General features: G+C 36.2%; 1 protein-coding gene across 2 annotated transcripts in view; it reads right to left on the bottom strand.

The window, feature by feature from the left end:
• LOC118272636 (WW domain-binding protein 11) overlaps positions 1–12,684 on the bottom strand; it is a 151,259-nt gene that overhangs the window by 28,313 nt on the left and 110,262 nt on the right. For both annotated transcript variants that reach the window (XM_050693412.1, XM_050693413.1), the window contains exons 4-6: positions 6,705–6,874; positions 3,943–4,086; positions 883–1,066 (exon numbers count right to left, since the gene is read on the bottom strand). In XM_050693412.1, the coding sequence (XP_050549369.1) occupies positions 883–1,066; positions 3,943–4,086; positions 6,705–6,874 (498 nt within the window). The remainder of the gene's footprint in view (positions 1–882; positions 1,067–3,942; positions 4,087–6,704; positions 6,875–12,684) is intronic.

The following is a 12,684-nucleotide window of genomic DNA, read 5'->3' as shown; positions in this document are numbered from 1 at the left end:
CATCAAAGCGCTCAATAGACGTACATACCTATTATACGTACGTACTATATTACGTATAGAATTATACGATAACATTCAAACTGATGTTGAACGAATTTTAGATATCTTGCTAATATTTCAAATGAATCCAATATTTATACGTACATTGTATATCATCAAACCTCACTCTCTTCAATTGAAATTGACTATTATATTGAAATCTTAGAAATAACACCCATTTTACATCTGAAATAGATCTAGACTCAAGATACATCAAAATCGAATTCTCATTTCATATCTATTTTATTACATTTATGTGAAAACTGAAAGCCTTTTGTGTAGAGATTGAAGTAACGAAAGAAACCAGTTGAAACTGTTAGAACACTTGGTCGATAAACGACACGATCGTAGGATAATCCCCAGCAATCACGGCCTCTCTTGACCCAAATACCAATTCATATTACGTGCCTCTCTGCCACATCAAACGTACGACTACATGCAAGGGTCACACACACGGCTCATCCCTTTCTGGCTTTCACAAAATCCTGCAACTAAGTTATTGCCTAGAATCCGCCATTACATTTGTTGTCTCGTTGTCTCGTGCCTCCTCCATTATTTAATTAGTTATGTAATTATTTTATTCTTTATGTATCCGGAAGACGAACCAAGCTATTATGGTCAATTATAAGCCTGCGATGTTCACATTAAGATGCCTCACTCGTTCATCACAAGGTGACCGCAGCTTCCGGGACTATATTAAGTCTGATACAAGATTTTCCCCGCGATATAGTATACCGTATGAAGCGGTAGATTTCCACAGAGAATATTAAATATCACAAGCCGAGAATAAAGAGGCTGCGGTATATAAAAACAGAATTAAGTCAAATATTATTATGTACTCACGGGCAGGGGGAAAGGTGGTTGTCTGTGAGACAGGGGCGCGAAGGGAGACATGCGTGGTGCGGGGGGCGCAGGGCCGGCTGAAGGCGCGGGCGCATGTTCAGGCTGTGGGCGGAGAGGCAGACGGACTGGGCCAGTCAGGGGGAACGCGAACACCTGTGACTGTGGCTCAGGGAAGTTCATTGGCCTGAAACAAAATACCTTATTAATTCGTGACCTTTGCTTGAATACATCTACACAAATAAATCCTTTGTTACTAGATTTTCATTAAAATCATAATTCATTGTTTAAACTTCTCATTATTTAAATTAGCAATAAGTCTTAAAAGTGCTGGCAATAATACCGTAGTCCCTAAGCTCAGATTTTTTATCACTTAAATAGAAGAGAAAGTTCTTTGTTCAAGTAGAATCATATTTCTGTACCTAGCTTGGTTTTTCCCTATAGTAATTAAATCTATAGATGATTAAGTAAATAGTTACTGTTGATGAAAAATAAAAGCCTACATTAGTATTAGGTATTCAATACCTCTTAACGCTCGCTATCTACGCTATTAGAAGTCATCCTAGTACGAACTATTTAACCAATCCCCGTATGTAGAGTGTAGTGTAGTGTGTGAGAGTAAGTGATCTAAGTGATCGGATGATCACTTAGCTAATTGGTAAGCCTACCACCTCAGTCATTGTGTCTATGTAACGACTTCTTTTGTATGACAGAAATAAGATATCTTCTCTTAGGTACTCTGAACTTCTTCTTCCCAAAAATCTAAATATGCCTTTGTCTCTAATTATCACCACTTACAAAGAGATATAAGTAAATGTACCACCCATATGTAAATATTTCCAGAGAAATTATGTCTCGAACTTTATATCTGTCTTCCACGTGAGTGTTCTGCCTAATAAAGTTTTACTCTGTACAAGGAGATTATCCGCAGAAAGATAGAAAGGTGTCATTACGAATGTTGTATAAAATGCCTTTAATAAAATAAATATATAATAGAAATACCTTCGTTAAAATGATCTAATCGGTACACTGATATATTCTAAGTAAAGCTGTGTTAACAGGTAGATAATTATATCAGTAAATCCCTGCAATCAACCTTTATTCATAAAGCTTGAGTGCAAGAATGGAAATCCACACATTATCGTATCAGTCAGCAAAACCATAAGTTTACTAAACTCAGTTAACTAATCACGTTCATTTAGTTATTCTGTTTTCCCATCCACAACCACATAGGCAGCTACGTATTAAATAAAAAATGTGTAATAAAACTCTTTGTGTAATACTTATTTGAAGAAGTTTAATAAAGAATAGTTCAATCTAGTCTATAAAGAGTCATATAAGAATTTAATGAAAGTACTGAGTTAAGTAAGTCGTTTATTCCCGAGTGTATTACTGGCCGATAAAGTTTTACAACTGCGCGCGGAGGGACTATTGCGAACTACAAACCTTTCACTTTGTCATCAGTATCAAAGACACGTGTATGTGACGTCATCCATGTCTCTAACGACTGCAATGCGAATAATTAAAAGTTGTAACTTTAACTCTCTAGACTATAGATCCCTTCGGAGCACTAAACGAATTGATATGTTTAGAAAAAATCTTTAGTTACGAGTATATTTGTTTAACATCAAATAGAACGCAAAATATTAGCACAAAAAAAAAATTGAATGGCCATAGCAGTCTATACTGTAGTGTTTTTTTTGTGTGTGTGTGTGTGTGGAGTTTTCATGATAGCAGGTACGCATAACATATTATGTATATGCCACTTTGAAATATTTACATAAAACTTCTAATCATTTCATAAAATACTTAGATCTGCTCCTTAAGCTCGACCTTCAACGAAGCCTTTCATGCTATGCTTTACATAATAAATACGTGGGTAAAAAACGCAGATGAGTGCGGTTAAAATAACTAAACGTGTTGAATGTGCAAACATATTATATCGAATTTATCAATAAAAAATACACGAACAAACAAAGTGAGGATAAGATTTTGTGTAAATGTATGTTCACTGTTTACACTTATTATATTGCACAATGACTTGTATCAGTCTTGAACCAACGACCTTGGCCTCCTATTACTTTGTCGTATAAGTCTAAAAACTTACAGAAGGTCTTACAAAAAATAAAACACGGTACCTACAATAAAGCACGAAGAATGGAACTTCAAGCATCTGAGATTCTAAGAAACAAGAATAATCGGTCCACTTCGCCGCATCTCAATGCGAACCACGCAAAATGCTCAACAAAAGAATTTAATCCATACTCTTGTATACGTAACTAAGATACAGCAAGACTTGAGTCTTGCTAGCAAAAATGTTACTTTTCTCGTAGTTTCTTACTTTATTAAAATCTTATGTAAACTTTGTACAAATTTAGCTGTAATTTTTTAGAAGATTTAGAATTCATGGCCCGGATTCTTATTTAAGATTAAACTGATTTTATTTTCAGGTGCTGCACTCTAATAGAGATTGTTCACGTTTTTAGACATGTGTGTAAGAATGGAGCCTTTGATATAACGAATTGATCTGTGTGCTTTGTTTTGTCGTACAATCAATACTGACCAAATTATATGCGTCTAAAGTTTTGATTACTTGAATATCTCATACAAAATTAACGTTGTACGAGTACTTTGACGTCATAGTACAACGTCCCATATTCATTTTTTTATTTTTAGTTATAAATAGTAGGTTAACACCTATCAATGTTTAAAAACAATGTTTGAAAATGCTTTATTAACGTAAGACTACCATTCTTCATTATTTTTATTAATACAAGTACGTTATACGCACCAAAGAATATTTCTAATTTCTATACACCTTCAGCCGACTTATACAACATATTAACAAATGATGAAACTGTATTATCTTAGACAAACCTAAAATGTGATTCATGTTAATGTAGACCTGTCTGTATGTCTAACCTAAACAAAACAACCTCGACGAAGTTATGTATTATTGGATGATAACTGTCTTTTAGTGTAAAAACGGGCTTAACATTCCTATTTGTGGTGAAGGTAATTTGTTGGTTTCATAGTTGTTATTAAGTTTTGTACTGGACATACCTAGGCTCGTCTCCTCCGTGGCAGATGATGGCGATGCGCTCTGCGTGCGCGCTGCGAGGTGCAAACGCACCGAGGATGTTGAAGGGGAATCGTCTCTCCATGGGGTCGTCATGGCGCCTCTCAACCACACAGTTCATGCGACCTCTGCAAACCAACAAACATTTATTAAGTCGTTTACCAAATACGGACCAGCAACTCTCGTAAAAAAGGTATTTTTTTATATCACCCGCCCTAAAGTTCAACCCACAGTTTTAAAATAAGCTGAAATAATCAAATGGCTGATTGGCCGGTGCTTTTATGTAGGTACTGACTGTAAAAACCTTTTTCTGGGTTCTCATTCTTATTTAATTGCGGATTTTACAGCGGTTGATTTATTAATGTGGAGCAGCAATTATTGAATTTACTACCGACTTGTGTAAAATATTCAATTTGCGATGAAATGTGATGAAAATCTGCTATTAGTTTCACTTCACGCTTTTGCAGTGTTATGACTTGCCGCCATTATTTTTAATAAATTATTTTATACTGCAGCAGTAGAAACTTTATAACATGACCTAATTATGTTATATAAATATTCAATGAAGATTAAGTTGTTATGAAGTTAGTTGATGACGATTAGAGAACATATTGTATTGATGTAACATCGATATTATCTCTAGGTATAATTGAGGCGCTTCGATCGTTGCAATATTCAACGAGGTGCATCGTCGATCTCGCGGCACGTTAGGTCACATCACACATGTTCCTACTGATTACCAATGAGCTCGTATTAATGTGATTACACAAGATTCTGCGGCTCCTTCCGCCTAGCGCCGACTCTGATGTTACACAACTACTCAAAACGTTATAATGGGTAAACACACAGGAACAACTGTAGGGAAATCGCTCGGGGGGAGCTCATCATGCGAACTTATATAATAATAATTGCTTACGCAGAATGTATATAAATAGGGCCATTACAAATATCCTCATTTAACTCCTTGCTATTATAGTATTAACAGCTACGAAAGTGGTGAACATTTTGGGGAGTGTCCGTTATTACGGTGCTTTGGTCGATAGATATTCTCATTGAAATGAGTGCCAGTTGTCTCATTCGCATTCAAATTTTGTTAATTAGGTAACTAACTGTTATTTGTCACCAATTCTTGTTTACAACTGTTTTTGAAGATATTTAAGTAGATAAAATCCTTTTATATGTCAATTTTTATTTGTAACATTGGCCTACATATTTACGTATTAATTAGATTTATTAATGCGTATTACATAATTTACTTTACTGCATTTTTGCCGCTTATTCAGTATTTTTTGCAAACCTCACTCTGTCTAGTAGTTAGAAGAGTTGTTTGGATTTCTGAATTTGACGAGTTTAGAATTAATAACGTCACTAGCAAAAAGAGGATATTAACATTTGGCCACTATCAAACGTCAGACGCACTTTAAAATTACTGCAATCAAAACCTCATTATCCAAAACAAATATAATTTGTTTGTATAAGCATGATAGATTAGACGACACAATTGACCCGTGATTAGCCTTTTTAAAACGATTGCACAACTCACAAGGCTGAAAACAATATGGTTAAAACAAACGGTTCGTATTAGTTGTGGAAGAAGTTGTCCTTGAATTAACCATTGGTCGTCAGAGCAGAACGTTTGGAATAAACAGTAACGCATCAGTGGCTAGTTTAACCCTTGGATTTACCGTGTAGGCCTCAGGATTAACCATGTAAGTGGCCGTTACGGTTGTTCACCTACTCCATAAATGGGATAGATGGAGACATTGTACGGGTCTGTTTGTAGAGGCGATTTGAAGGCTAAGCTGTTGTACACTAATTGCAAAACACACGGCACATTCTCTGGCACATTGCCTCTCAAACTAGACAGGCGCTTAGTAGTATGTTAACATATTTGTAAACACATCATTAAGTGACTGTCCAGTTTACCTAAGTAGGTATTAGGTAACTATAAAGAAGTTAGGTAATTAAATGAAAGTTAAGAAAGGTAATAACTATTAAAATAAGATTAACCTTGTATTGGTTAAGCTGCTACTAAGCCGGTACCTAAGTATAAAGCTACTCCTACATAGATTGTCAACGACCGAAAATCAACTCAAATTAAAAGCAAATGTTACTAAAACAACATAATACAACAACACAATCTATTTTTAACATTATAAACCAAATACAATTTTCGTTATTTTTATAAATAAATTTCAATAGAAATCTTTGTACCTAGTTATTTTTGCGACATTTCTAATTTAGTGGAAACTGTTGTCAAGAGAATTGAGGCGGATTACAACACAGCTCACATTTTTAATTTACTTCTAGGTCTTTAGTAAAATATTCGGTACTTCACTACATAGTATAAAACTAACTCACTTTCTCCCGTCCCTTTGTATGCTGAAATCTTTAAAACTACGCAATTGATATTGAAGCGGTTTTTTTTATAGATTGAGTGATTCAAGAGGAAGGTTTATGCGTATAATACATGCATAATATATCACCATTGCACCCATGCGAAGCTGGGGCGGGTCGCTAGTATACGATAATTACAAATAGTGTACTTTATTCTTCTACTGGCAATGGCAATAGGCTCATCAATTATTACATGGGACTTATAACATAAATTGTGAAAAGTGGTTGTACACAGTGGCATTACGTGCCATAATGTGCACCTCTGCCTTCCACTTCGGGGATTGAAGGCATGGCGATATGTATGTATGTATTCTTCTACTTTTCTATCTGTCTTCTCTCTTTTACTCACTTTTGGTTGTTGGCAAGGAAGGCTCCGGCCAGCTCGTCGAGGTCGAACTGTATGGGCAGCTTGAGCATGGGCCTGACGGCGTCGAGCTCGTCCTCCTCCTCCGCAGAGCTGTCCGACTCCGAGCTGTCATCACTCACTGAGTTCGGCGCGTCATTCACATCGTCGATTTTCTGAAAACATCATCAATGTCAGTTTTAGTACAAATAATTTTATTTATAGGCAATAGGCTCACCCCCTATTACATGGGACTTATAACACAAATGGTGAAAAGTGGGTGTACATTGTATAGCGGCATTACGTGCCGTAATGTGCACCTCTGCCTACCCCTTCGGGGATAAAAAGGCGTGAAGTTGTGTGTAATTTTATTTATTAGTCTTCATTTCAACACGCAGAAAATGAAGGTATTTTGACCGTAGCATACATATTGTTATTACCTATTATATCAGTCTATATACTCATGTTTAAAACCGTAGGTAGTAATTTATACACATATAATATATTGATAAGCTCTATACCTTCACGTTTTAGTTGATTCTATAATAAAACTTAGTTATTACACTACTGCGCATTACAATAATGTTTGGGTTTTTACACTAATCAAGTACAATGTATATACGTACTATGTATTACCTACGCATAAAAATCAGAAACATTAATTCCAACATTATGTAAACATTTGTGATATGTAAATCGATCTAAGACCTGATATAGATACTGAGAATCTTGTAAGAAGCATATTATAGATTCAGGAAATGAATAAGGGCATGAGAGCCACTCGTACGTGAAGATGTTATTCAAACGCTAGATGTACAGGAACTAGCTTGACCCCTCACATCTCTGACCTCACCAGCCCTAGAAAGGTAGCTTTCGCTTTCGTAACACCTGAACTAGAAAGGAAGCAAGAGCCGCGACATTTATCGAAACGATTAGCAATAGATAATTCCAGCTTAGAAATAAAGAGTGAACGTTATATTTTTAATGCTCTTCGTTCGCTTCGTTTATAAATGTCATAAAGTACTACTGTAAATTGCATTTAACACTTAATGGAAAAGCGACGTGTGAAACAAGAACATAATATATCTCGTTCTGTGCTGTTTACCCGGTACAATGGGTTCGGACATCCTGTGAGAGACAATGCGCCCGCGCACCATTGTTCCACCGCCCTCCGTTTGTAAATATTACTAACATTCGGATAGATAGCTCATCGTTGAATCAGCCTATGTCTATGCAAATCTTATTATTGTATCGAAAGAATCGGTCCAGTGCATTGTTTCTCCGGCCTCTCCCTGCCTTCACGCAAACACCGTGAAATACTGACGACTAGCGGTTACTGACTAGTTTCATGGACTTCTTGTGTAACGTTGAATCGGTGCATGTAATTATCTAAACCTTCATAATCTGATAAGAATAGCTCGAATATACCTATTAAACAAGTTAAAGTTACAGCACACTTTTCCATGTATCTAAAATATTTATAACGATAAATAAAGCCAGGAGAATGTAGCTACTGAAATAAATAAAAACTTTCATCGTGTGTTCATCACATAAATATGAAATGTACATATAATATCAGCGATGTCCAAGTCACTTTGTGTTCGTGGACAATTTCTGAGCAATACAAATAATACAAAGTGGCCGCTTTCACGTGGTCGTGGTGCAACAGTCGAGGAGGCCCGCGCCCCGCGCCCTGCGTGCGGGGACTCCCCCACCTCCCTTCCACCCGCCAGTGAAAGCTGACTGACGTCACCACTTGCACCCACTCACGAATGCACATATCTAGTAAACGTACATCTTAATTCAAAACAGTAACACATCGTTACCATAATTTACGTCATTTCAAAAATATAATATGCAATAACAAAACTAATCGCACCAATTTATTTATGTAAACAACGTAATTATTTACATTCGCATTTTCTCTTAAAACTCTGAGTTGGATTAGATTTGTTTGCGTTTAAATCGAATCAAATTATCTTAGGCCTTTCACGCGTGAAACTACTGAGAGAAACCTCTTGCCAGCCTTAACCAATCGGTCATTTGTCGTCAGAACTTTTACTATTGCAGGAAAGATAATACATATAATGGTAAGTAGCGTGTGTTCTAGAAATCTTTGAACAAAACAAGTAATTGTTGACAAGACCATTAACAACCGTTTCATGGAAGAGAGCGTAACCAGCAATAACTAAGAGTCCACCTCTTGATGAGATAAGTTAAGAAAAGATAGAAAAGACTACTGGTGTTAAGGCTCAAACATGAATCTGAATTCTCTACAATTGCTAGTCAAATTGTATTTCTCCTCAGTAAATAAGAAATATATCTAGCCTTCCCTCTTTTAAACACAACTTGAGTATGATATTCAAATCAAATTTTATTGAAACTATAAATCCACTTTGTCCTCATAAAACGTTTCGAAGAATCTTTACACAATGTGACTCCTTAGCATTCAAGTAACGACAGTGTGGGAAAATATATTTACCTGTAATTTGTCTTCGTCGATCTTAGACTCGGCGTGGTTAAGTGCGTCATCTTTGAGCTGGTTGGCGGGGACTGGCCCGGTTGCGCGGACGCCGAAGACGTCTCCGGAGCTGCAGACGAAGGGGGCACGCCGTGCAGCGCGTGCGCGTTGTTTATCGGCAAAGGCTCGTCCTAAAATTACACAACATACTGATAAATACCCTATATATTAGAACATTTTCCTTAAAACAACGTCTTGATCTTGCTCCTTATTTAGATCCTACTTAATACAAATTCATTAAAAATATTACTATTTGCAAAACAAAAACTAAGTTAAATTACTCTTTTCCCATCAGCGTCAGTCATTTGACCTTTTATAAATATTTTTATTTTATTTTCCTGTATTTTATATTGCAATGCCTTTAATGATCGATGCGACGATAAAATCTAGACTTGGTAGCGAAAATATATTATTTTAATATAACTATCACCTTTATAAATAATACACAATAGTGCTTGTGTTCGAAATGTTATCTGAAGCTAAATAAGGCCTGAATCGGTAAATTGAAATAAATAAGAAGGTCACGCTCAACTCCTACAACAACCGTACGAACTGCGGCTGTACTGTAACTCTAGTAAGTTCTAGAAATGTTCACCCAAACCACGGCTGTCTCAATGTTATTTTCCACGTAACCGCTTTTTGTTCTCGCTCGCTTTAAGGTATTTAGGAAATCTTTGCAAAATAGTAATTTCTACAACAAATTAAAGTTGAAGCATTGCCAACCTCGCCGCTCACTTTTCGCGCAAAAACCATCAAAGTGCTCATCGCAAAATGGCGGACGCCTTTAGCATGCAGCCAACCTCTTACGTAACTTGAGTACGTAGGCTATGTTCATTTACCTATGTATTTACCCACACGGTATCGCGTCTCATCATTGTTCATGTCAATTGCAGTATTCTCATTGGATAATGACTACTGTTGGCCGGCCACGAACATGCAATGTGCTTAAAAAACATTCATACAACAAAGTGCAAGGCTGCAAGCCTACAGACAGACCTGGCGGACAAGGGGCAGGTCGGCGATTGTTAAACAAAATCACAAAACCGATGAAATCAACGTCCGCGCGTCCCTTTTAAGATTCGATTCACTTTCCGAAACAATAGCAAATTGATTACACAGAATGACTTAATGAACGACCGGTGACTATTTGTTTATAAAGGTCAGAAAACCGGAGCTTTCAAAAAATTATGTAAATAGTGTAGCCGGTCTACTACACCCAAGTGCAGTCATGGCATGTTGCCAAAATGCAACTTGATTTAAAGTAAAATGTAATCATATCGAACATAGGTCTTCGGGAGTTTGGCACATTTATCCACGAATTAAGAGATTAATGATGAAATAATGATCTCAGCCCGTTGTCTCTCAAGCTCAACCAAAGAATTCTCTTGCACAGTTCGATCGTACGCAAATCTAGATAAATTGCGTATTTATCCAGGAGCTTATTCAATTTAATAATTATGCACGCCACGAGGGCTCCACCTACGCAAGATTTTTAAAATCATGGAAAACAAGACAATTAACAGTCAACTGTATCACACGCGGAGAGTCTTGGAGTTTAGTCATCTTGGAAGGTACGTGTGTCGATACTACCAGGTATCGAGACTGTTCGTGCGCGTGGCAGGTGATGAATTCTAGATATGTCGTGGAAAAGCCAGATTTGTAAGAGATACGCACACCTTGTGCAAATAAAGTTCTGCGTGCTGTCGAGTATCAGGACGCAGCGGAGCGCGAAGTGTTTGCGACCGCAACTGATAGAAAACGACGATTACGTCGACAACTATTGTCGCATTGTGCACTACGCCCACCACACTTTTACTGGATTTACGAAACGTTTTAAACATTTAATAGTTATTGTTGCTTGCCATGTCGAACGTTGCGTGATAACAAGGAAATTGCACCTCTCGCAGAAAGTAAGTAATCATCTATGAACAAAGAACTTAATACGAAGGGAACAAATATTCGCGTCTTTACTGTATACCGTAGTAAGTTGTGCGTACGTTAATGGTATACATTGCCAAGAGCTATTGGAATTCTGTACGCATTATATTTATAAATACATAAATAGCAGCTAGCAACGTCTCCAGCCTGAATACAAAGTAGGCTCACACATGTGAATGACACAACAAAAATAAATCGATTAATGTAAAGCAACATCAGATACATTTCCCTATGTTGAGAAGTACATACTCGTAAGTGTATCGTTATATACTGGTCCAGGATGCATGTATGTAATGTGATTTATTAGTTCAAAACTATTACATTTCTAAATGGCATAGCGTAACGTTAGACAAGACGTCAACATTTCAATCACATTTTGATTTCGTTAGTGTTAACACAAAACTATTGAGATGAATGTGCACTACATGCAAAAGTACTTGTAACGTAGCACCATTTATTTTGAAATATTGAAAATGAAATTAGACACTGAATACTTGAGACGCGGTGAAGTATATCGATGGCAACACTATAGACACATAATTTGAGTGTACTAACAAAGGTCACTTGCAAGCGCACGTACATAATTACTTATGTGCATGTTCACTCACCAATGACCATCATTATACATAATGACCAAATGTTTCAGAAGTTTTGACAAATATTAAAAAAATAAACATAATATAAAAATCTATAGAAAACAAACTAAACAAATCTTCGAATAATAAGTTATACCTAGTTTTAATTTCCAAAAAAACGAATAGAAAGTTTTTTCCTGGTCTGTAGACAAGTTAAGACATTTTTTAAATAAAGTCTTTGCATTCATGATACCTTTTAGGTCAGTAGCGACTTTAAAAATAAATATGTGATGTGTATGTAAATTTGTATATTTGTAAACGCAGCCACGTCATAGAGGAAAATCCCAGTGTGAAACATTTTTTAAATCTTTTTATCTCAACATAAAATGACATGTTTTTATGTACATAAAATATAAACATCAAAACAGAGAAGAGTCCATCCTCATATAGGGCATGCTTTTATACATCTGAGAGATGACAAAGCACAAAAAACATAATACTTAAAACTGAGTTGCGTCAACCGGACAAAAAGTTTTATTACATCTGTTAAGTAGGTACCCAAAAATACACAAGAATTACGACATATACTATCAGTAGCATCTAGAAACTAACTCAGTCCGTGGGTTTAACCATTTACATATAACATACTATGTACATTATATAAGTTTGTGTCCTATATACATACATAGACGTACATAATATGGATCACCAGTTAATTTCTTTGGAAAGTTTCCCGTTTGAGTTAGGTACATGTTTTTGTTTAGCAGTATTTCGGGTATTCAGAACTGTTAACTTAGTTGTTTTATATAGTTGGAAACAACAGAACATTGTTGGTATAATCCTTAGAACACAACGAAACAGAACAACACGAACATGGTCCGCTGCTTGAACAAATATCTCGGTAATACATTTGCACAAATAACAATACTACATTTGCTCTGAAAAGAGGAAA

Source organism: Spodoptera frugiperda, chromosome 4 (assembly GCF_023101765.2).
Source record: "Spodoptera frugiperda isolate SF20-4 chromosome 4, AGI-APGP_CSIRO_Sfru_2.0, whole genome shotgun sequence".
Lineage (NCBI taxonomy): Eukaryota > Metazoa > Arthropoda > Insecta > Lepidoptera > Noctuidae > Spodoptera > Spodoptera frugiperda.
The sequence above is the reverse complement of the archived record's forward strand: the minus strand, read 5'-3'. Positions and strand labels throughout refer to the sequence as shown.